We start from the raw sequence: 25,290 nt of genomic DNA, 5'->3' as shown, positions 1-25,290 counted from the left end.
TTTTATGGCTGAATAATATTCCACTGAATAGACAGATTACATTGTGTTAACTGAATCATCAAGTGATGGACATTTAAGTTGCCTCCTCTTTTTGGCTACTGTGAACAATACAGCTAAGAACACTCATGGGCAAGTTTTTGTATTAACATATGATTCTCTTGTATTTCCTTATTACTCTTTTCCCTTTTAACCCATAATAAATAACCCAGATAAAAAGGCTGTTGCTGTATTTGCTAACTTTTTTTTTTAATTTCCAAAAACAATGGATAGTAGTTCTTCTCTCAGAAAACCAATGTAGCTGTAATTTGCATGTCTTCAAGCTAATTTTTTTAAGTTTTATTATGAAAATTTTTTCACTAAAGTAAGCTTTTTAATTGAAAATACACACCCAGAGAAGTGTACATATCATTAGATTGCAACCTGGTAAGTTTTCACAAGCCAATCCCACCAGCGCAACTGGCACACAGATAAGGCACAGCCAACATCAGCACCCAAGACTCCCCGAGTGTCTTCTTTTAGCCATTTACCTCCCAACAGAAGCCACTGTTCTTATTCAGTCACCACAGATTGGCTTTACCTGTTTTAAAATTTCATATAAATGGTTGTGTCTGATTTATTTCATTTACTATTAATATTATATTTGTGAGCATCATTGATCATAGTTGCACATAGCTGTAGTTCACTTGTATGTGGAAAATTTTAAACATCATTCAGCTTCAACAGTGTCGAATAAGATGGGCCCTTAGCCTCTGACAAAAGCAAAGGTACTTTCTTGCTGAAAGAAAATTATGTTATCCTAGCCCACAAATTATCTCTATAATTTTTCATATACAATTTCTGGCATATGTTAAAGTAAATTAGGCACTCACAGAGACAAACACGAATGACCAAAATCCAAAAGACATCAGAAACATTAACAGTTATCAACACAGACCTCAAAATTACTATGCAATATGTTCAATTAAATGAAGGACAAAATGGAGAATTTGGACAGAGAACAAAAATCTATAAAAAGAACCAAACAGAAATTCTAGAACTAAAAAATAAAACGCTAATTTAAGAACTCAATGGTTGAGTCTAACAGCAGATCAGATCAGCAGAAGACAGAAATATTGAAAGGAAATATAGACTGAAAGAAAATATCCAAAACAAAGCATAGAGAGACAAAAGGATGGGAGATATGGAAAAGTGTATGAGAGATAAGGACTGCCCACAAACTGGGGATACTTTTGAGTGTGAAAGGGTACTACTTAAGGTGTTTAGTTATATCATGACAGTAGGTACAAAATGATACATGAGGTTATCTGAGATACTGAGGACACAGGGAAAGGTCTAACATATGTGTGACTGGAATCCCAGATGGGAGAGGAAAAAGAAAGAGGGAGAAGCAAATTAGGAACTATACAGCTGAGAATTTTCACATAAAGAGGTAAAGCAAAATAAATTAGGTAAGTACAATCAGTCCAGATTAGTAGGGAGACATAAAAGTGGGCAAAAGAGACTAACAGTGTATCAGGAGGGAGTCAATGGAAATTCTTCTAAGGTAACAATTTAAGGATGTTAATCAGACTACAGAGAAGGGGAGATGAAGACCATCTAGGAAGACATTCAGTAAATCCAGATGAGAGTGGTGATAACACTGGATTAAGGTGAGGCAGTCAATAAAGAAGCGAAAGTGAACTCGCTCAGTCGTGCCCGACTCTTTGTGACCCTGTGGACTGTAGCCCGCCAGGCTCCTCTGTCCATGGGATTCTCCAGGCAAGAATACTGGAGCGGGTTGCCATTTCCCTCTCCAAAAGGAAGAGGCAAATAATTTTAAAGCAAAAGCTGAATAATTTGGCAAGACAACATACAAAAATGATCCCAGATAATAGCTCTAGCCCTTAAAACTGGGAAAAGTTAACATTGATCACTGAAAAAATAATTTCTATGTTTTCTAATTTTTAACATAGAGTTTTGTTTTTATTTTATTAAAAAAAAATTTTTAGGTCACGCAGTGTGGCATGAGGGTTCTCAGTTCAAGGGACACCATAAATTGATCATGTTCTTGACCATCTAAAAAATTTTCTTTCCAAGCAAACTAGAAACATAATAAAAAGTTAACTATGTATACAATAGAAATCTTTTTATAATAAATATTGAAATAAAAACAGTTACAAATGATCGAGAAATTAACAAAATGAAGAATATTTGACAACAAATGAGACAAAGAAGTCAGAAGAAAATTTACAGCCTTAAATGCATTTATAACTAAAAAAAACAAAAGCCTCAAATAAGTATCCAATTTAAGAAACCAGAGTAAAATAAACCAACAGAAAATGGGAGGTGGGAATAAAGATAAAAGCTGTGTCTGATTAATTATGAACAATTTAAAAACTAGTCCAAAGAATAAATAAGGCCAATATCTGATTTCTTGAAAAATCCAACAGAAATAGATTAAAGGGTAAAAACCCCCTTAAGCTTATACTTAAAACAAGACTTCTAAACCTCTGCAAGTATTTCTCAATATAATATCTTCCAATGACCTGATAGCTGTGGGCAACACAGAAGGAAGGTGAGGCTGGGTACAAAGCTTAAGCCTGAGGGTATAATACGATTTTTAACTTTCTTTCTTTTACATTTGTATGAATCAAAAGTCGAATGTGAAAGCAGTATCTTCCAAATCAAGAATCCTGGGTTATCACTTCTATAAATTCCTTTTTAAAATTTACATAATATTTTTAAATTTTATTTATAATTGGAGGATAATTTATTTTTAATTGGAGGATAATTGCTTTACAATGTTGTGTTGGTTTCTGCCATAAAACAACATGAATCAGCCATAGGTATACAGATGGCCCCTCCCTTTTGAACCTCCCCCTCCCACCTCCCACCGCATCCCACCCCTCTAGGTTGTCACAGAGCACCAGGCTAAGCTCTCTGTGTTATACAGCAACTTTCCATCATCTATTTATTTTGCACATGGTAATGTATATATTTCAACACTACTCTCTCAGTTCATCCGGGGCCTCCCCTCGCTGTATTCGTAAGTTTGTTCTCGATGTCTGAGCCTCTCTTTCTGCCCTGCAAACAGGTTCATCAGTACCATTTTTCTACATTCCATATATATACATTAATACATGATATTTGTTTTTCTGACTTATTTCACTCTGTATAACAGGCTCCAGGTCCATTCACCTCACTAGAACTAACTCAGATTGATTCCTTTTTATGGCTGAGTAATATTGCATTGAATATATGTACCATAACTAGTTGATCCATTCATCTGTCGGTTGACATCTAGGTTGCTTATAAATTCTTTATTTACCTTTACTTTTACTAAGAAACTATTGACAGATTAACTATTCCATGTTAATTTAGTTGTTTTTCTATGTAATAGTGATTCACGATCTTATCCTTTCTCTTATTTACTAATTTTTTTTGGCTGTGTCAGGCCATGCAGGATCTTAGTTTCCTGACCAGCAATGAAACCCATGCCCCCTGCAGTAGAAGCTCAGTCTTAACCACTGGACCACCGGGGAAGGTCCCTCTTATCCTCTTATCCCATCACTTGTAACCAAGGGCATATGGGGGACACAACCAGGGCAAATCTAAATTTCTGGTGCCACTTACTCTGGCACTTCAGGGATTTCACGAGTAAACTGGGCCACATTTACTCTACAGTTAAAAACAATTTAAAACTAATTTTAAAACCTAAATTTTTAAGTTTCTTTCTTTTTTTTCATCTGTCTGCTGCGTGGCATGAGGGATCTTAGTTCCCCAACTAGGGACAGAACCCATGGCTCCTGCAGGGCAAGTTCAGAGTCCTAACCACTGGACCGCTAGAGAATTTCCAAGAAAACTTTCTCTATTCCCCTTGGTCATAGTGGACTAGCTAGCCTTCTTTGTATTCTCCCTGGCTACACTGCCTTTATACCATCAGTGACTACTTGCTGTTTTTATTGTTGTCTATGATTTAACAAAGAGGAGGCAAAGATCAAAACCCCATGAACTCTCTCCTCTATTAAATCCATGCAAGAAAAGATGGTGCCCTATGGAAATTCACCTTATTTAACTCATCACCGAAAACTGGAAATTACTTCTAAATCATCCACACTTAAAGTTTAGGTAAGCTTTGTCCAAGAATAAACTTTTAGTATACATATTTTAAGACTCTCAAGTCAATAAACAAGTCAAGAGAGTCTTAAACAATATGGTAATTCAAATATTACCTGAATAACTTGTATTTCTTATTAGTGAGTTTCTGTACCTTTTTTCATTAAAAAAGAAAAACACTGAAGTTGAATAATAAAGGGTCATAACAGTGAAGAATTTTTTAGGTGTACTCTTCATTCTCTGGGATCTAAGCAGTGCTCCAACCATAGTGTTATGATGTCATTTTCATCTCTTCTATAATAAAGTAAAAAGTGTTTAAAAAGTAAAATAAATATTTAAAAATAAAGTTTTAGGGATTTCCAGGTATTACTAAGATTAAATAAATTCCCTCCAGGTGAAAATTCCGAAATAAGTAACTTCCACTACAGCTGGAACAAAATGTAACTGCAGAACAACTGTAATGAACCTTATCAAGTGAGAGCAATAAGTTCTATAGTGGTTGCATTTTCTGATTAGTCAAAATTATCTTTGAAAACTCACTCATGTATAATCAGGTCTTTGGAAGTTCAATATTAATGTCTTAGGCTTCTTTTTGCATTTAGACTATTGACACCTTGTTCTGGGTCATGGAGGTCATAAGCTAAGGCAGTTGAGTAGATGCAAGCAGGTAAGACAATGGGAAAAAAGAGATTATTGCCCTCTACCTCCATACAGTACAGCCCCAGGATGTGTATATAGTAAGACTGAATTGTGTCCAGCTGATTCCTAGGCCTTAAATAAAAAAAATATAATTTGGATTATTTAATAGCTGCAGACCTGTAGTTTTTGCAGATCTTAATAACAACCCAAGGAAAAAAATACAAACATACAACAGGAACTGTTAGGTGTAAGTACAGTAATTGCAACTTTCATGAAATATAAATCTCAAAAGTTGCCATAGCAGTCTTAACTTTAGACCCAAAGGCGTACAATTTGAAAACAGCAAGAGAATTAACTACACACATTCTACTATACAGATGAGTATATATGACACTTGCTTTAGCACTTATTCATCATCCACTAGGTATTAAAAATACTAACTCAGGATTCCATTCCGCAAGCATTTAACAAGACTTCTGCTCAGCTGAACAATGGAGTTTAAAGAAACAAAGAAAAACTTATAATTTAGTTGGAGCCACAATATTTACCTATTTTTTGAAAAGGACTAACATAAAACAATGCACAACAACCTGGAGTTAATTTAGTGTAAAGAAAGGATCTGTTGCTTATTATATTATTGCACATCTCCCACTGAAGTGTTCAATAAATTCTACCACCTTAGGAGATGACTTTTAAACGTATTAAACTAATTATAATGAAAAAATAGGTACTTTTGTTCTTCACATATTCGTTCATTCCTATCTCCCCCCCCTATCCCACCGCCCCACCTTACACCCCTTTCTCTCTGGCTGTGGGATGGCCAGAAGAGGAAGAAATACTAAAAGTGAAACGCTGCATGAATTGATCAGGAAAACTTGGTAAATAACTGACTGGGAAAGTGAAAACTGAGATAAGTTAGTGATGAATCCCAAGAAGGTGCTTGGCCACTTACCCAGAAATTTATTTAATGAGAATGGATCGCAGGTTTCCACAGGTCGTTCCACTGCCAGTAAGAGAGTCGTGAACCTTGGGTCCCTTTTTTCACTAGTCAACAGTCTCCCTCACCTACACGCGGAGTACATATTTAGCACTCAACAAATCTTGATTGACTGAAAATCTATCTTTTTCATACTGGTACCCAACCACAGAGGTATGGTCCCACAAATTCCCTCCAGAAAAGCCTTACGATTTAACCCAAAGAACTGAGAAAGTAGTCAGAAGCTCTGGGGATCTTGGTAAGGACTGGGAATGATCAAGGGCCAATGGGGCCTACACTGACCCGACTTCCCAAAGAAAGCTCAGGGGACTGACCTACAGCTAGCAGGCTTCGGCTTCGCCAGGAGGTACGCGACAGGCCGCAGATCCATAGCCTCCCACCCGGGGGCGCTGAGAGACCCGGGGGCGCTGGGAGACCCGGGGGCGGGGGGTATTCCCTCAAGTTAGTACCTGTGAAGCTGCGACACAGAGAGTGGCTCGGGGCTCTCATTACGGAGGCCGGGGCCTGGGGCCGGCCAGCTGCGCCTCCTGCCTGAGGGCTCTGCGCTCCGGAGCTGCAGTGACAGCACGGGTCGCAGATAATACCTCACACCTCGGAAGCCTCGTGGCTCGCAGGCCCCGGGAGTTTCGTTCCCAAGACTGCGCGAGTCGTCGCACTCACGTCTACAAGGCGCTCTTCAAGGCTTCCCTCACAGCTCAAGCGATCACTCCTGCCTTAAGCCCAGCCACTGGTCGCTTCCCGGCGCCGCCATCGCTAGTGTTTGTTTTCATCCGCTTCGGTGACGGCTGGGGGAGGAAGAGGGCTACGGGGGAAGTACAGCTACCTAACATCAGTCGCACTTTCTCTACAAAGTGGATGCCCTACTTAATCTTCTTCCTCTTTGATGTGTCCGTAAAAACTGGTTTCCTTACCAAAGTCTGAGTCCCCAATCTCTTCAAGGGTCTCAGAAAAGAAAGGGGTAAACCCAGCGGCGGGGGGAAGACGGGGGTTGGAAGAGCGCGAAAGCTTGGGCCGTGTGTGGAATGTGCGCTGACGAATCGCAGATCGCGGCGGCGGCCGCAGAGAGGACGCGGCTCGGGGCGGGCGCTGACGCGGAGGGGCGGGGCCTGCACTGAGCGCCGTGGCGGCTCGTCTTCGGCCGCAGGTTCCGGAGGCGGGCCGGGCTGGGCTGGGTGGGTGGGGAGTGTGACGGGTAACCTGGCAGCCGCGGAGAGGTGGGTGAGCGGCCTCGGCTGACTTGGGCCGGGACCATCACACTTCCGTATCCACTTCTAAGTCAGCTTTTCAAAGCCTTTGAGGTGGAGTCGCCTGTCAGCCCCTAGCTCTCCCAGCCTCCTCTTCTGCGCCTTCCTTCCCACCTGCCTGGTCTTCTCTGCTTCCTAGCCCTCAGCCTCACGATTTGGGTTTCTTGGGGTGAGGGGAAAGCCTTCTGTTAAAAGCACGTAATCTCCCTCGACCAGCCTGGGTCGTGGGCGGGTTTTTTTTTTTTTTTTTGCCCCTTCCCTGTTAGACGGGTTTGAACACCACCACCCCCCACCCCCGCCCGCCCCGCGTCTCTTTACCCCTTACTTATCCTGTGGAGTCAGAAGGGTTTGGGTCATGAATCCCGCCGTGACTAATCTCTGTCCTGAGTACTTATGACGTCTGTCAGCGGCTTCGTGGCCTGTCTACTTAGGAGCAGACCTCTTACTTTGTGAATAATTATGCCATCACCTCCATTAACCTTTTGCTCTTCCCAATTCAAGTTGTGGTGGTTTAGTTGCTAAGTCGTGTCCGACTCTTGCGACCCCATGGACTGTAGCCTGCCAGGCTTCTCTGTCCATAGGATTCTCCAGGCAAGAATACTGGAATGGGTTGCCAGTTCCTTCTCCGGAGAATCTTCCCAACCCAGGAATTTAACCTGGGTCTCCTGCGTTGCAGGCAGATTCTTTAACCAACTGAGCTAGGAGGAAAGCAGTTCAAGTACCAGGCAGGCACTAAATGAGCCACCAATACTCGACTCCCATTCTCCAAGCCAAAGCAAGCCCGTCCTGTGGTCGTGAGTTAGTGGAGAAAAACCCAGAGTTACAGTTATAGCACCTTTTGCTTGAACAAAATGGAAATTTGAGAAAAGAATCTGTTGTGGTCTTTGAATCGCTTTAAAGTCTTTGGTGGGTTTCTAACGTCTTTCTTGTTTTGTTTTGTTTTGTTTAACCTTTACAGAGAGAAGATTATAAATAGCACAGCCACTTAAATGACGGTTAGCCGTTGAATTCTGACACTTAAATACTTTCTTTCATCAGCATCTTCACTGGAAAGAGTTCAGGAAAAATAACGGAGGGAAAGAAACAACATTTACATGTACCATGGCTATACCAATAACAGTACTTGACTGTGATCTCTTGCTATATGGCCGAGGTCACCGGACATTGGACCGCTTTAAGCTGGATGATGTGACGGATGAATACTTGATGTCCATGTATGGGTTTCCACGACAGTTCATTTATTACTTGGTGGAGCTCTTGGGGGCGAGCCTTTCTAGACCTACTCAGAGATCCAGGGCTATTAGCCCAGAGACACAGATCCTTGCAGCACTGGGCTTCTATACCTCAGGTTCCTTCCAGACTCGGATGGGAGACGCTATTGGAATCAGTCAGGCATCTATGAGTCGATGTGTTGCCAACGTCACTGAGGCGCTTGTGGAAAGAGCTTCACAGTTCATCCACTTTCCAGCTGATGAAGCCTCTGTGCAGGCTCTGAAGGATGAATTCTATGGGTTGGCAGGGATACCAGGAGTCATAGGGGTAGTTGACTGTATGCATGTAGCAATCAAGGCACCAAATGCTGAAGACCTTTCCTATGTGAACCGTAAAGGTCTTCATTCTTTAAATTGCCTGATGGTGTGTGACATCAGAGGGGCACTGATGACTGTGGAGACAAGCTGGCCAGGGAGCCTCCAAGACTGTGTTGTGCTACAGCAGTCTTCTCTCAGCAGTCAGTTTGAAGCTGGGATGCACAAAGAGAGCTGGCTTCTTGGTAAGTCTGAGGTATAAATGCTTCATTCTGTAGATAGTGAAAAAATACCTGGGACAGTAGAATGAAATATGGAGGTCTATAGACCTGAGTCTCAGTCCTGTTCTCTTTTCAACATGACCTCGGTTGAGAACTCTCTGAGCCCTAATTTTTTTAAATCAACATTTAAAAGACACTTATTAACAATAAAAAATATTTATCTATTTATTTGGCTGTGTGGGGTCTTAGTTGGGGCACACAGGCTCTTCCTTGCAGTGTGAGGGCTTCTCTAGGTTCAGGGCCTTCTCTGGAGTTGCTGCACGTGGGCTTAGTTGCCCCTCGGCACGTGAGATCTTGGTTTCTGGACCAGGGATCGAGCCTGAGTTCCCAGCATTGGAAGGTGTATGCTTAACCACTGGACCACCAGGGAAGTCCCAAAAGACACTAACATTTAAAAACATATGATTTGACTCAGTTCTTCTAAGAATTTATCTTGGAGGTACATATTCAGAAATATGTAAGACAAAATTACACACAGGAACTTGCATAACAACAGTATTTTGTAGTCCCAAACAACAGTAGCAACAACAAAAATTCCCCTTAAATAAAGCCAAAGTACTTATCAGTGCAGATCTGGTTAAATACAGTACCTTCATACGATTGAGCCTTAACTTGTTAGAATTTATTTGGCTGCGCCAGTCTTAGTTGTAGTACATGGAATCTTTGTTGAGGCGTGTGGGATCTAGTTGCCTGACCAGGGATCGAACCTGGGTCCTGTGCATTGGGAGCATGGAGTCTTAACCCCTGGACCACCAGGGAAGTCCCAGAGCCTTCATTTTTATCGTCTGTAAAATAGTGAAAGTAATGCTAAGGGCAGTAATATCTGTTGTTAGGATTAGGGAATATATACGCAAGTTCACTCTGAAGTATTGTGCACATGTATTCTTTTTGCCATCGGTGACTGTCTCCATGACGTCTATATGAAAATGACAGTAGACAGTGCGTTTATACAGTTCTTATGGAAACTCGCTTCATAGACCTGCCTGCCCAAGTGCCCTCGGAAAGCCAGGCTTAATAATCTGAGTAGAACAAGAACCCATTCGGTACGAAGCAGTGCAAACCAATGTGACTGTAGAGCTGAGAGGAATACAGTTAGTTAGCAGTGATGAAACCCTCAAGCCTGGCAGCTTTCTTTTTGTTTTATTTTTAAAGCACTGCTCTTTTTGTGAGCAACAAGACAGGGGTTATCTTGTATACAACATATGTGAGAGATGAAGGAGCACATTAAGCATCAGAAGACCTTTCAAAACCATGAATCTTAACCTGGTTTATTAAGGCCAGTCTGCACTGCACATGCTTGTTATGCAGTGTTTCACATGTAATAGATGCCCAGGAATTTTTTTTTCTTTAATGTGCTTACTGACAGTTAAAGAAAAACCTTCCCTGGGACTTTGCCAGAAGTCCAGTGGTTAAAATTCTGTGCTTCCAATGCGTGGGATTCAGGTTTGATTCCTGGTCGAAGAAATAAGATCCCACATGCCTGACAAGGTGGTCAAAAAAAGAAAAAGAACCCTTCCCCCCTTCCAGGTGAAAAGAGACCACTGTCACACTGGCTGGTTTGGCACTGCCAGGGCACCATGGGCAACAGCTTGGAGATGAACTGATTCTCTTCAGTTGTCGCTTCTACACTGTTGCCAGTACATCGCCTTCTCATTGCCTTACTGGATGTTTGTGTTAATCCCGCCTTTTGCCTAGTCTGAATTTGTAAATTCTGTTTTCAATCAACTCATACCAAGAAGAGAGGGAAAGACTGCAAATGTCTCATCCAGCTTCTTCTTCCACAGCTGGGGAAGTACTTGGGTTCCAAGCTGATTTCTTGTGACATCACCTGGGTACCCTAACTCTAACGCCAGCTAGAAATGACTGAGCACGTTAGTCAAGTTAGTCAGGCGATCTTGGAAGTACTTTGCCTTGGATTATCTCACTTAATCCTTATAAAAACTTGTAAGGAGTTATATGCTAATGTCAGCATTTTCACAGAAGAGGAAATTAAGGCACAGAACATCTGTGCCATTTGTGTTTATTTTTTTTAGAATGAATCTTATGAGGAGTTACTCTATTTGGCAAATGGTCTTTTTGCTAGGACTTCAAGGTCATGTACCAATCACTGATTTTCTTTTCCTTCACAATTGGGGACCCCAGTTTCAGTTGGAATTATGGCTTTAAAGTAGTTTTTCAGCTGTTTACAGGACATAGTTGAAAATACGTAAAAATTTGGACAAATTTTTATGTATTTTTCTGATTGCCCTCTTGACAGAAAGAGTGCAAGTGGGAGAGACGGAAACATTTCAACCACACTTAACAGATGTTTATTAAGGCCAGTTTTGGTACCCGGCCACATGCTAGACACTAATGATGCCAGGGAAGTATACCCACAGAAGTTGATGCTATGGAAATTAATTCCTTTAGTATCCTCAGTTCTAGCACAGATCCTTTGAAAAGCCTCCATGAGCTGTAACAGGCAAACTAGTTTGAAAACATGTGAACTAGTGTAGTGTTTCACAATTTTTACAGATCAAAAAGAGTTATCTGGGGAATTTTTAAAATGTATGTACTTATTTTTGGCTGCGTCAAGTCTTAGTTGAGGCACTGGGCACATGGGCTCTTCTCTAGTGGTGGAGCATGGGCTCCAGAGTACCGGCTGCGTTGTGACAGTGTACAGGCGGCCCCTCAGCATGTGGGGTCTCAGTTCCCCGACCGAGGATCGAACCCTTATCCCCTGCATGGCAAGGTGAATTCTTAACCACTGGACCACCAGGGAAGTCCTCTATCTGGGAAATTTGTTTAAAATAAAGGGACCCACTTCAGACTTCAGAAATGAGATTCTTCAAGAAAAGAATCCCATCATCATTTTTATCAGGTGGCCCAAATTATTTGTAATGAATAGATGGTTGGAAAACACTGGTTTCACATATAGGGAAAACTGGTAGGATTCCGAGGAATGACAAGATGTTGAAAAAAAAGAGAGATAAGATGACTGATTGTATCTTAAGTACACCATCAGATTTGTAGAGCGGTTCTAGATTTGCTAAACCTAGAACTAGCTGTGATTCCCCCTTGGGTTTTGTTTGTTTGTTGAGCATATTTTCACCTTGGGTGTCATGCCTTCATGTCATTCTTGTCTGCCCCTTCAGAGGGCATCAGCTAATTCTTCTTCTCTAAATGTACCTGCTCCTACACACAGTTCAGCCCGAGTTATTCCTTCAGCTCTTGACCTAGTCCTGTTAAGCAGCTTCGGGTAAGCTCTGCCAGAATGTCTCTTGGATGACTGATCATATAAGCAATTATAATCTGTTTAGCAATTCTGATCCTAATCCCCTCCTGAGTGTCTGTCTTTCTGGATTATAACCAGTTAATGGTGATGGGGCGTTTTATAAAAGGTCACCACTAACTAGCTGATCTTGTATGTTTACCCAATTAAAGCTCATATTGTTTCTTAGAGTGACATTTAACAAATATTTAGCATGTCTGTGTTTTCACATTCATCTTTTTATTTATTTATTTGTTGTCCACGAGGCATGTGGGATCGTAGTGCCCTGACCAGGGATCAAACCCACATTCCCCCAGCCTTGGAAACACAGAGTCCTAACCACTGGACTGCCAGGGAAGTCCCTCAACATCCATCTTAAATGTTTTTTAATTGTCTCTTGCAGCATTATACCATTGTTTTAGTGACTCTGCGTCTGACATTATTAGCATTAGTTGACTAGCTCCTTCCTCTTCCTGTGCCTGACAGATCATAGGATGGCCGACATATATTTTTATTTTCTCATTTATAAAATGAGTTCAATAATATCTGCCTGGCAGAGCTGGAATTGGAAAAGAGATAATACAATGCCTACTACATAGTAGGTATTCAGTGTCATAGATATTATTTTCATTATGACTTATAACATCAGTTGCTTATATACAGTATATATTAGGGACAAGTTCAATTAAAGAAGGTTGTACTTAGGAGGAAAAAAGTCAGCCAAATATACAATTTGAAGATATTTGATATCTCAGATACTTAAAGTTAATCCAGGGGCTTCCCTGGTGGCTCAGTGGTAAAGAATCCAGCTGCCAACGCAGGAAACATGAGTTTGATCCCTAATCCGGGGAAATTCCACATGCCACAGAGCAACTAAACCCGTGTGACACAACTATTGAGCCTCTGCTCTAGAGCCCGGAAACCACAACTACTGAAGCCCTCGTGCCTGGAGCCAGGGCTTCGCAACAAGAGAAGCCACTGCAACGAGAAGCTCATACGCCGCAACTAGAGAGTGGCCTCTGCTCACCACGTCTAGAGAAAGCCGGCGCACGGCAATGAGGACCCAGTGCGGCCGCAAATAAATTTTAAAAAATTAAAGTTAATCCAGTCTACCTAGAACTAATACAGTGTTATATGTCAATATCTCAGTAATGTTTTTAGTTAAAAAACTGCATTTAAAGTTAACACAGTTCTTGGAAATGTAAGCTCCTAAAAGAAAGGAGTTCTATATATTTGGAACAGTGCCTAGCACTCTCTGAACAGTCCATAACTATTTACTGAAATTGATGGTGGGTGAGGAACACAACAAGTATGCAAGCTGGTATTCCTTAGGTCTATTTGTCTCAAATTTCTAAGGGTTTGTGCTTCTATCTGAGACATTTCACCTTCCAAATTTAGTGAATCAAGACAAGTAAACATTGTAGAAACATTGTGCTATTGTAATGGGACACTGCACACCGGTTTTGTTTGTAGTGCTTCCCAGGATCATTGGTGCAGAAGTCATTTAAAGGAGATGCCTTGTGTATATAATTTTAATTGACTTCTGATTTTACTTCCCTATCCCTGACTGTTATTATTTGCATCATTATATTTATGCTTTCCTTGTTAATGTGAAATTCTACCAGTTCCTCTGTTACAAAGGTGTGGTCCTAATGAGTGTGATTTCTAGGTTGGCAGAACATCTCTGCTGGCACTTTTATTCTCCTGAGCACTGGAAGAATGAATGATTATTGTCTATAAAATCCTCTGAAATCGCCTGGTAATGCCTTCATACCTGACATTTTAATGGTAAAGTTAGAGATTTTTTTCCTCATAAATGTTTTGAGGTCTTCTGGCAGAACTTCCTATTTCTCTCTTGCACTCTTGCTCTTTAGAGATTTTATTTTATTTTAAAATGTTTATTTATTTGGCCACTCTGGGTCTTAGTTGCAGCTGGGGGATCTTTAGTTGTGGCATACAAACTCTTAGTTGTGGCATGTGGGATCTAGTTCCCTGACCAAGGATTGAACCTGGGGCCCCTGCATTGGGAGTACAGAGTCTTGGTCACTGGACCACCAGGGAAGTCCCTAGAGATTTTAAAGATTGGCTTGCTATGTGATAGTTTAAACTAACCTTTTATTTTAGAACAATATCTCTGAATTTAGAAAATCCTGGAATTGCCTAGAAGTCCAGTGGTTAGGACTCTGTGCTTCTGCTGCTGGGGGCCCAGGTTCAATCCCTGGTCAGGCAACTAGGATCTCATAAGCCACATATCACGGCGAAAAAAAAGAATATTCAAGAATTTCATTTGCTCCAGTGCTTTCACCTCCATCCCACATTCCATCAGACTTAGCTTTCTTTAGCCATGTCAGCTTTTTTTCCCTGTTGGTTTTAACCAAGGGTATTCCCAGCCAAGATGCCTGTCTTCCTGCTCCTGACATAGGCATGCCTTCTCTATACCACAGCATTTCTCTCTCTGTTTCCCTGCTCTGCTTTGGCTCCAGAAACAGTTACATATTCTTGTCCATTCTCTGTATATGCACCTGCTGCTAAGTCACTTCAGTCGTGTCTGACCCTGTGCGACCCTATAGATGGCAGCCCACCAGGCTCCCCCGTCCCTGAGATTCTCCAGGCAAGAACACTGGAGTGGGTGCCATTTCCTTCTCCAATGCATGAAAGTGAAAAGTGAAAGTGAAGTCACTCAGTCGTGTCCGACTCTTAGTGACCCCATGGACTGCAGCCTACCAGGCTCCTCCGTCCATGGGATTTTCCAGGCAAGAGTACTGCAGTGGGGTGCCACTGCCTTCTCCAGTATATGCACCTGGCTTTTCTTTTTTTGTTTGTAATCCAGTTATAAACATCTGTGATTTCTTTGGGCCTTCCCCACAGGTGACAGTTCCTTCTTTCTCCGCACCTGGCTCATGACCCCACTTCACATTCCTGAAACTCCAGCTGAATATCGCTATAACATGGCCCATTCTGCAACTCACAGTGTGATTGAGAAGACCTTCCGAACGCTCTGCTCCCGATTCCGCTGCCTGGATGGATCCAAGGGGGCACTGCAGTACTCCCCGGAGAAGTCCAGCCACATCATCCTGGCCTGCTGCGTCCTCCACAACATCTCCCTGGAGCACGGGATGGATGTGTGGTCCTCTCCAGTGACCGGCCCGGTGGAACAGCCCCCCGAGGAGGAATATGAGCACATGGAGTCCTTGGACCTGGAGGCTGATCGTATCCGTCAAGAGCTGATGCTCACTCACTTCAGCTAATGTGGAAGGTGGGGAGGAGCGAGGCTTTCCAGGAGCTGTGACAAACTTCCCCTCTCAGTACCCCCTCCACAGTCCCATCGCCTAGCATGACTGAGTGTGTGGACACTTGTCACAAACTGATATATAATCTGCGTGTTTTAGAAGGGTTGGGTCAACACCAGAATATCTTGATTCATTTGCAAATTTATTAACTAAACAGAAACCCCCAAGACCAACAGTTCCCTGCTATGCACTGAACACCAGGTTAGCACCATTCACTCAATTGAAAGTTCCTTGGTTGTAGACATTTATTTCATGCTTACAGAATCAAAGAGGAAAACAGCATCTAGCCAGACGAACGCTTTGTTTGTTGCAATTATCTAGAGATTTCAAAAGAAAGCAATATTTGTCCTGAATTATTTGGATGGTATTTTAGCTTTTCTAATTTCCTACCTATGAAGACATAATATGAGGCAAGTGTGAAGAGTGATTTTCAGCTGGGGAATGGGCTTCTGACATAAATAAACGGCTACTAATCTGAGCTTGCAGTGTGTGTTTTTAAGAAGATGTGAGGGACAGTCTGAAACCTCCATCTTAATCTGTCTGCAGTAATTGAGCTGACTTGGACCTAGCTCCCAAGGAGAACATGTGGACTCCAATCTCCTACTTCCAACCCTGAGTAGGTGCTAAAGGTTAAGTGGGTTTAGGAATTCAATCAGCTTAAAAAAGACAAGTCAAATATAGATAAAACAGAAAGCTTACACTTTTACAGAGGATCTAAAGACCCTGATGGAATAAAGTATTAAGAAAAAAAGAGCGGTAAAAGGGATATAATTCCTTGATTTGAAATTAATTTTGAAGTTAGATCTACTTGAATTATCTTGTGTGCAAAGTGATGGACAGAATTTCTCAGGAAATAAATAATCCCCCACCAAGTCTTATTCTAAAATTATACTGATATAAAAATAACCCGATTGGAATAATGAAAGTGTGAATTAGGTTCACACATTGGTGCCTTTGCTGGGACCAAAAAGAGACTTTCCTGAGGTTTGTTTTGTTCCTGGTTTCTCAGCCACTCACCATGTGATCACTCTGAATTGTCCTCTTGGATCTTTTCCTACCTGCCTCTGGCAGTGTTAATCTGGTGATTTTCAAAGTAAAGAAATGAACAGCTGATGACAGAAGAAATTTGGAAATAAATCGAGGGTGACTCAGCCTCAAGATTAAAAACAATTATGGATTATTATCTGCTGTTTATTTCTACTCCAAATGCTATTTCCCATCACCATCCTACTCTATAAAGAGTGGGTCCATTTGGCAGGAGGTGGAGCTTGACAAGTATAGTGATCATTGAGCTGGGAGTGGACAAGGAAGAGGAGACTGGAAACTTTAGTTCTATTCATTATGAAATAGAGGTGCCTGGTTATGTTTTGTTGTTTTTTTTTCCTTTGTGAAGTTTTAACTTGTGACCCAGGCTTGCTTTGTCTCCCTCATAAGACAATATTTTAACTCTGTCTTTCCAAGTTTCCTGAGATGGGTATTTTTCCCTATAAAGTTTTGGTTCCATTATGAATATTGCAAGAGGAAAGGCTTACTGCCATCTGTGCATGTTAAGTGGCAAGGTGGAGTGTAATCTTGAAAAGTGCCTAGCCTTTTAGCCTTCAAAAACTACATTAAAGGGAAATTGGGGGTTTTACAGCTTAACTCATTAGTTGGTGACAGGAAGCCTCAATGGGAAGAACAGTCTAGGGGCGATTTCATTAGCAATTTCAAGTCTGTTACTTGCACACCAAAGGTAATTTCTGAGTGCTAAACAGACTAATGGAAAAGGCGATGGCACCCCACTCCAGTACTCTTGCCTGGAAAACCCCATGGGCGGAGGAGCCTGGTGGGCTGCAGTCCATGGGGTCACTGAGGGTCGAACACGACTGAGCGACTTCACTTTCACTTTTCACTTTCATGCATTGGAGAAGGAAATGGCAACCCACTCCAATGTTCTTGCCTGGAGAATCCCAGAGACAGGGGAGCCTGTTGGGCTGCCGTCTATGGGGTCGCACAGAGTCGGACACGACTGAAGTGACTTAGCACACAGACTAAACATTGGATGGCAGTGTTTTTCCCCAGGAGCATTTCATTCCCTAATAATTTCACCGAGTAACTGTTCAAATCTATTCCTTTAATTTCCTTTGGATCTGGATTTCTATAGGCCAGGTTTTTTTTTTTTTTTTTTCAGTCCATAGTTATTACCCAAAATGATCTAGGGGAGGGATCAGGATCTGTATTTCCACATTACCAAGGGTTTGCTCATAGGAGCTTTTTATAAGTGCCTGAGAAGTCTTCTCTTGAGGGCCTTATTGTGGATATATAGTACCTTCGTTGGAGAAGCAATGGCAACCCACTCCAGTACTCTTGCCTGGAAAATCCCATGGACTGAGGAGCCTGGTAGACTACAGTCCATGGGGCCACAAAGAGTCGGACACGACTGAGCGACTTCACTTTCACTTTTCACTTTCATGCATTGGAGAAGGAAATGGCAACCCACTCCAGTGTTCTTGCCTGGAGAATCCCAGGGACGGCGGAGCCTGGTGGGCTGCCATCTATGGGGTTGCACAGAGTCGGACATGACTGAGGCAACTTAGCAGCAGTATCTTCATGGTATAGCTTTGGGAAAGAGTGAAGGATTTTGCCCATCTTATGTAAGCTTCATCTTCCCATAGATGATTCCATCTGGCCAGCCTGAGAGTCTTCCAGATTTGCCCTTAGCTGTTGCAAAACAGTGGAAGTCTCAGGTTATACTAAGGAAAAACTACAATATTGGGTCACCATTGGTTTCCCAGTTCCAAATGACACAAATGAGGGAACATAAACATATTCTTAGTTTAAAAGGAACTGAGCAGAGATGGAGCTCCTTTCCTGAACTATAAAGGATCTATAGCAAGTTCATCTAATTCAGGAACAAAGAAACAAGTCACAATCTTAATGGGATCAGATATGAAACAGTATAAGAGATGAGGAGGAGTAAAACAGAGGCTAGATAGAGAATAGACATACTATCCCTACCTGAAATAAACTGAAAACTCAAGAACTAAGTGTCTGCTGATTTCCCTAGCAAATGGAGGGGAAGTTAAGAGGAAGTCAAAATAATAAGAAAGCAGGGGTTTTAACCACTGTGCATGCACATATCCTCGGGGCTCTTTTATTCCCTAGATCCCACCTAGATTTTACAAAATTGTGAGTATAAGAGATCATGGACTCAGCATTAAGGAAGAATGGCAGTGCAGAAGGAAGAAAAAATATGAGTTGAAGGCTGGGGACACTCCAGGTATCTAACACATAAAATTCACAGGCTTTTTTTTTTTTTTAATGTGGCTACCATCTAAGATCCCACGTTGTGATAAACAAATAGGAGATATGAGATCCCCTGATATATGGTACAAGCAAACTAGACCTTGAAATCATAGGATGGTAAATTTCAAAGTCCTTTGGAAAGGAATCTTCATGTTTGCCCAGCAAAACATTCAGTTTCATACTGTTGAGACTATCTAGCCTTTACATATACAGGTGTCTTTATAGAAGGACTGAGCTTGGTGCCATTCTAGAGTCTAAAAATGCTCATATGTTTCAATCCATTCACTAATTCCACTACTAGAAATTGATCCTATATAAATAATCCCAGAGAAGGAAAAGCCTGCTGCTGTTTTGTGAATGGTTAGTTGCTGTTCTGGAACTCTCCTGTTCCCTGGCAGCTCCTCCGTCGCTACACTGCTTCTACCTTTACTGTCCAGCTTGCAGTGTGTACATTCTCCCAAGGTGCCATGAGACCAGAGGACAAAAGAACAAAATAGGATTGCAACAGCAGAGCCTCTGACTGGCTCATCATTTTGACCCAGGAATCTAACCTGCGTCTCCTACTTGGCAGGCGGATTCTTTACCACTGAGCCACCTGGGAAGCCCCCTCTTCCTGGGCTTCCTAATAAGATGACTCGTGGTACTGCTGCAGAGTTATCTCACCCTAGCTTCAGACTTGATTCCTACCACCAAGTGTGTTAAATTTCTCAGAGCCCAGAGCAACATAAGGAACAGTCTCCTCCCCTTCTCTTGTGTCCCTTCCCTTCACCCTTTATCACAAGCAACTCCCCCAGGTCAATAAGTCCCAGTCCTCATTCCTGGTTTAGTCTTTCCAAACTTTTCCACACGATTGACAGCGGCTTTGATTATTCTTAGGGTGGCCAACTCTCCTGGTTTGCCCTCTGTTGTCTCAGTTTTAGCGCTGAAACTCGTGTCCTGGGAAACTGTTTAGTCCTTAGCAAACTGAGACAGTTGGTCACCCGACTTCAGGGGAAGCCTCCTCTTACTTTCAAGGGGGTGACTCCTCCAGAAGACTCCTACCAGGATACAATAATGAACAATCAACATAAAAATGAGTCGTTGAGTTTTTTAACACCAAGTTGAAGGTGTCTGTGTTATGTATCCCAGATGATCTGGCTTCTTTTTTCAGGTCTCCCTCCAGCATGAGAAGATTTCTGTAGGTTTGAGGGTTTCAGCCCTGGCTCTTTTGTTATCTTCTCTTCTGCCCCAATAGACTTGATAAGAATAAGTAATGGTTTATTGTCACACTTGAAACAGTTTCTCTAACGAAATTTTTCTGTAAAGATGCAAGTCTGCCTGCAGAATAAAAACCGTTTTCCATGGTTTCACAGAGCAGTGTAGCCTCAACTTCTCAAACATCTGCATTTTCAGATGTGGATTTTAGATTTATATTTGCATAGCCTTCAAGTGTTTTTCCCAAAATAAAAGTCTCCAGATTCGAAAAACCAAAAGCTTCCTATCGCCTTGAAATTAATTTGTTTAGTTTTCCTCATTGAAATCAAGGTTTCAAAATAAAGTCATTGCATAGGTCAAGTTTGAGTGTGGGCTGTAGCTTTAGATACTTAAGCCCCACAAGGCTCTCCAAGAAAGAAGCTTCTCTAAAACATGTATTCTAGGAGTAGAAGCCCAGCCCTGAGATAACAGCAAAACAAGGTTAATTTGCCTGCTCCTCAACTTGCTCCAGGAACTTGGCAGAGACTGCTTATTGTTGTTAGTTGCTAAGTCGAGTACAACTCTTTTGCGACCCTATGGACTGTAACCCGCCAGGGTCCTCTGTCCATAGGATTTTCCAGGCAAGAATACTGGAGTGGGTTGCCATTTTCTTCTCCAGGGTCCTCTTGCCCATGACTTTTCACGGGTATATGGCTTCCCAGGGTAAAGACAAATTCCTAGTTAGGTGTGGCTACGTGACTCTATTTTGGCCACTGGAATGTAAGTGGAAATGTCCTGTGCTGTTTTCAAGATGTGGCCTTATGGCCAGGAGACATGCCTTTCCTCTTTGAGCTTCCTGCTGCTTGGAATGTAGACATGATAACTAGAGCTCGAGCAGCTGTCTTGGACCTAAGATGAAAACCACTTATTGAAGATGTCACAGCAACAAGATAGTAACCTGAGCCCTGATGCTGAGCGGCTGCACCTTCCTGGAGGCTGTGCATCTCTGGATTTCTTTTACATGACAGAGAAATAAACCTCTGCCTTATTTCTTTGCTCTTTTTGTTTATGTGTAGTAGGTCCTAATCATAAATAATAAGATTATAGCTGCCTGTTTGCAGGAGATGCAATTACAGGGAAAATATTTGGAAGTAACATACATATTCAAAATGGGGAGCATGGTCAGTAAATCTTCTCAACAGAATATTGTGCAATCGTTTAAAGTAACAACTATTAAAAGCTTTAATAGGGAAACGATACAAAGCAAAACAATAATGCTATTGTATTTCTGCTTAAATTGAACAAAAATTATGTAGAGGAATTCCCTGGCCCTCTACTGGTTAGGACTCCGGGCTTTCACCACCATGGCTTAGGTTCAATCCCAGATTGAGGAACTAAAATCCCTCAAGCCACATGGCGAGGTCAAAAGAATAAATAGAAAAAATTACTATAGGATATATCCAAGGACTTCATGGGAATATGAATAATTTGGAAGATGATCACATTCTTTTGTTTTAGGCCTTTATAAATGTTGCTATAATAGTTACTCATTTGAAAAGTCCTCTAAAACAATGATAGACAATAAAGCGTTTTGTCCTCATATTTTGGATGCTGGTCTTATCATGCATTATATATGTATATGAATTGCCCCTTAAATAGTTTCATGCGTTTAAAGGATTTTTTAAAAATTACAGAAAATTGTAAATAATTGTAAATAAAACTAATGCTGTAAGTATGTGGGCTTTCACTTTGACTGGATTATATACTCTTTAATAAGGGCTGGGACTGTCTTTTCTTTTTAAACCTAAGGAGGGTAAGATAAACTATTATTGCTCACAGTTGGTAAACCATACTGTGGTGATCTACATGATTTATTAAATTATGCTTGGAATGAACATATTACCATATTTGTGCTGACCATGTTAGTCTGTCTACTAAGAGAGTTCAAAAACAGGCCATAGTTGTGCCGATAACACTTTGTTGAGTTTAGAACCCAAAGAGTCTATTGGTTATTATGTATTATTAAGAAGCACAGCTGTGGTTCTAGGCCTTTGGAATAAAATTAAAGCAGTATGTCTATTATATTTCCTGCTGTAAGATCAGACTGCACAACCCTGAACGTTCCCAGCTTTTCTCTGCTATGCTTATGGGAGCTAATTGGAGCTTAAATAGAGATTATTTGTTCCTCAGCCTGGATTCTCTCCGTGCCTCTGCTATATCTTTATCTATCTAATCTATCTTTTTTAAAATTCACCTCACTGAGCCAGTAAGGTCAAATTGGCTCAGGTGGGATAAATACTGTTGAGAGTCCATAAGGTAGTCGCTGAATTACAGTTAAGTAACAAAGTGTTATTATACTAAGACTTGCTCTTCAACATTCTCAAGAGAAATTCCGGTTCTCTAAACAATTTAGACAGCCCGCACTCGACACAGAAAATGGCAGAAGCCCGTCTACTCTGACTCCACGGCTTATGATCTGGGTTCGTTTATTTACGCCTTGGACAGGAGCCGGACCTGAAGTTGGAGCGAAGCTGTTTCTCGACGCTCAACTGCGGTTCCCTGAACGATTGCTTGGGCGCTCCTCCTTTGAGGTCTGGGGCGTTCGTCTATTCGGTGATCTCCTGCGCCGTCTTCTCGCTTGATGTCTCCCGAGCGGCAGCGGCGGCGGCGGCGGCGGCGCCGGGTCGAAGGCTTCTCGTCCGCGAGGCCCCCGCGCTCAGGCTGCTTTCTCCCGCCGGTCGGCGGAGCGGACCTCTCGCTTCCTTCTTGCCTCTCCTTCTAGTGCGCGGCTCAGTCCACCCGTTGGGCTGCAAACCGAGCCCCCGCCCGCCTCGCAGGTAGGCCCGGGAGGAGCCTGGGAGGCCCCGGCCCGGCATCCTTCCCCTGCCGGGTTCGGAAGACCTTGGCGCCGGCGGGTGGGTAGGTGGGCGGGCGCGCCGGTCGGCCGCGGAGACTCAGGCAGAGGAGGAGCTACACGGCGGCGGCTTTCGGGGGCGCGGTCGGAGAGGCGGCGGGCAACGGAGGGAGAAACCGGAAGGAGGGAAGGGATGCTGGGGTTGCCGCCTGGAGTGGTCCGGGAGCGAGGGCTCGGTGGGTCCGGGGAGGGTGTCGGTACCCCCAGTGTGTGGGAGAAGCCTCTTTCTAGCAGCGGATAGAGCTTTGCGCGCTTTGGCCTCCCGCCCCCCAAAGGCTCCGGGTGTCACGACTCAGTTGCACTGGGGGACACTCTCCGAGTCCGGCCTTCGAAGGGACCCTTGACTAGGTGGAGGCCTGCGGCCGCAGGGCCCTCCGATTCCTCTGAGCCAAGTGTCACGTTCTCGCCTATTTTTGGGTAGGGAAACTGAGGTTGATCTGGGACGTGACTTTCCCCATATCCGGCACAGATCTTTAAATGTACTGTGAGTTCATTTTTTCGTTGTTTACCAGTTCATTGTGTGTGTCCCCCCGCCCCATACTTAACCAGTCATTTTATCCACATAGTGATTTGTCGTTTGATTGTCTCTCTAGTCCCTCCTTCCGAGGAATATAGGTAGATTCCGTCCCTGGAGACTTCAGAAGTAAAGGGAACACGCAGTCTTGCGGCTGGTTTTGCGTTGAAAGTCTGTATCATTTTAGCGGGAGGAGTCATGACAATTTCTTTTTGTTTCTTGATAGAAAATTTTGTTTGCTCCCTGGTTTGCTTTCGGTTTGGTACTTTCTGTCTCCTCCTTCCTCGCAGCCTGTTTCTCACTGGAAGTCTTTCTACTGTGGTGTTAAGTACTTAATGTCCTGAAGAGGATGGTCAAGATTTTGAAGTCAGATATTTGTCCTGAGAGACTGCTTTCTAGGAAGAATCCAAATAAAACCCAAGGAGTCTCTTTTTTGCCAGTGTTGTTGTATTTCATTAGTGACTTAGTTACTGCGTATACTAGAGTTTAAAAGACTATGTGTAGAAATCATTCACATATTGACATATTTAAATCGAAAGTTTAAATATGGGAACTCCATTATTTTTTCCTTTTCTCTCCTAGCCCGGAAACTTTGGAGACTAAATGTTCTTCCTCATTTTATTTTCATTGGATTTAGTGGCATGATTCTAATTTGTGTAATTTCTTTGTTGAAAAAAATAATCAACCTAGAGGTCATTCTAGGTTGAATAAGTATTTCCATAGTACAAATTTAGAATCAGTAGGAGTTGGGTTTTCTTAAGGGAGAAGAGACTAAATTTGTAGTCCTTGGAGGGAGACTATACAAGTCTATGTACTTTAACAAATTTAGACTTCTCACCTGAGTTTTGGAAGGATTATTGTTTTTTCTTTGTATTATCATTATCATCATCATTTTAGTGAGGTCAGCAGGATTTAAATATAGGGGCCCTTGATCTTGAGTGATTTCCTAATTGCCAGATCCTGAGTGCTCCCAGGAAGAGATTAATGAAGAGTTACTAGACTGTCTTTATGGAGACTCTATATTGGGAAGTTAGGCTAATGTGTGTTCTCTGAAAAAGTTTCTATGACAGAAGAGAATTTAATATCAGAGAAAAGAATTTAGAGGGCTTCCCCGATTCGATCCCTGATCCGGGAAGAACGTCTGGAGAAGGAAATGGCAAACCACTCCCACACTCTTGCCTGGGAAATCCCATGGACTGAGGAGCCTGGCAGGCTACAGTCTATGGGGTTGCAAAAGAGACACAACTCACTGAACAGTGACAACAACAAAGAATTTAGAGGAGGGAGGGACATATTCCCCTGGAGATTGATAGGTTCTGCATAGAATTTAGAGTTAGTGGCTCCTAATGAATGCTAAATAAGAAATGAAATTTGCTGTGAGTGTCAGGAAGAAATGTTAGGAGTATTTTGTTATGCTTTCGTGGAAAATAATTAGCAGAGGTTTAAGTTGAATTGAAGAGGACAAGAAATTTGGTTGTGGTGGAAAGGGTGGAACTTCTTATCAGCTTCCCCCCTGCTTTGTGGTAGACATTCACTCAACTTTTACCTTTCTGGGTTAACTCTTGTGTTCTGCTAATGTCAGATCAAGCTCTCTTCTGGCCTTTCTTTCAGAATTTACAAATTCCGAATGTGGCTGAATTATTCTGTCTTCTCTTTTAGTAAGAAAGTTCTTGGGGATTGTTAAAGATGTGAATTTCTTTGAATGTCTTTTAGAACTTATCCTGAAAGGAGTTATGTATACCACTTAAAAGTTTCATTATATATATCACTTGAAAGCAGTTGGTTATTTTTATTAACAGAATAATAGCTTAGTTTTATACTGTATAATTTTCAAAATATTTTGCAACTTGTGTTAGGTTACTTATGAGACTTTTATCCTTTTGATCACGGTCCTTTATGCTGCTTATTAATACTGAATCCAAAACAGACGTTTATGGTCTTCAAGGATCTTGTTGAACGTTGACAGTTTACATGGGTGGTTTATCTCACTCTTCCCGTTTATCTGACTCTTAAAAGACTTGGAAGGAAAAGTTTGTTGTTAGCACACTGCGGCCTCTTTTTTAAAGATACTTCTCAGCCCTG

At 42.1% G+C, this 25,290-nt stretch overlaps 3 protein-coding genes across 35 annotated transcripts in view; 2 read left to right on the top strand and 1 right to left on the bottom strand.

The window, feature by feature from the left end:
* Positions 1–6,511, bottom strand: part of ATG13 (autophagy related 13) — a 41,837-nt gene extending 35,326 nt beyond the window's left edge. For 9 of the 17 annotated variants that reach the window (XM_086341426.1, XM_086341428.1, XM_086341430.1 and 6 more), the window contains exons 1-2: positions 6,181–6,511; positions 5,687–5,799 (exon numbers count right to left, since the gene is read on the bottom strand). The gene's annotated coding sequence lies outside the window, so the exon portion shown is untranslated. The remainder of the gene's footprint in view (positions 1–5,686; positions 5,800–6,180) is intronic. The other 8 variants (XM_086341427.1, XM_086341429.1, XM_086341432.1 and 5 more) reach the window with 1 other exon arrangement.
* Positions 6,512–6,819: 308 nt separating this feature from the next.
* HARBI1 (harbinger transposase derived 1) lies at positions 6,820–15,800 on the top strand. Of its 4 annotated transcripts, none has more exons than XM_086341454.1 (3): positions 6,820–6,875; positions 7,934–8,746; positions 14,901–15,800. In XM_086341454.1, exons 2-3 carry the CDS (start codon positions 8,077–8,079, stop codon positions 15,278–15,280), a joined length of 1,050 nt encoding a protein of 349 aa, XP_086197580.1. In that variant the 5' UTR covers positions 6,820–6,875; positions 7,934–8,076; the 3' UTR covers positions 15,281–15,800. The 4 variants fall into 4 exon arrangements, with proteins under 4 accessions (XP_086197580.1, XP_086197578.1, XP_086197579.1 ...); XM_086341452.1 differs by lacking the exon at positions 6,820–6,875 and adding an exon at positions 6,906–6,945; XM_086341453.1 differs by lacking the exon at positions 6,820–6,875 and adding an exon at positions 6,906–7,029.
* A 6,565-nt stretch (positions 15,801–22,365) lies between these two features.
* AMBRA1 (autophagy and beclin 1 regulator 1) overlaps positions 22,366–25,290 on the top strand; it is a 172,920-nt gene continuing 169,995 nt past the window's right edge. For 10 of the 14 annotated variants that reach the window (XR_015142362.1, XM_086341417.1, XM_086341416.1 and 7 more), the window contains exon 1: positions 22,369–22,617. The gene's annotated coding sequence lies outside the window, so the exon portion shown is untranslated. Of the gene's footprint in view, positions 22,618–22,752; positions 22,871–25,290 lie in introns of those variants that run through there. The other 4 variants (XM_086341419.1, XM_086341414.1, XM_086341418.1 and 1 more) reach the window with 3 other exon arrangements.

This window comes from Bos grunniens, chromosome 15 (genome assembly GCF_055505025.1).
Source record: "Bos grunniens cultivar Pamir isolate PY7600 chromosome 15, Bosgru_T2T1.0, whole genome shotgun sequence".
Lineage (NCBI taxonomy): Eukaryota > Metazoa > Chordata > Mammalia > Artiodactyla > Bovidae > Bos > Bos grunniens.
The sequence above is the reverse complement of the archived record's forward strand: the minus strand, read 5'-3'. Positions and strand labels throughout refer to the sequence as shown.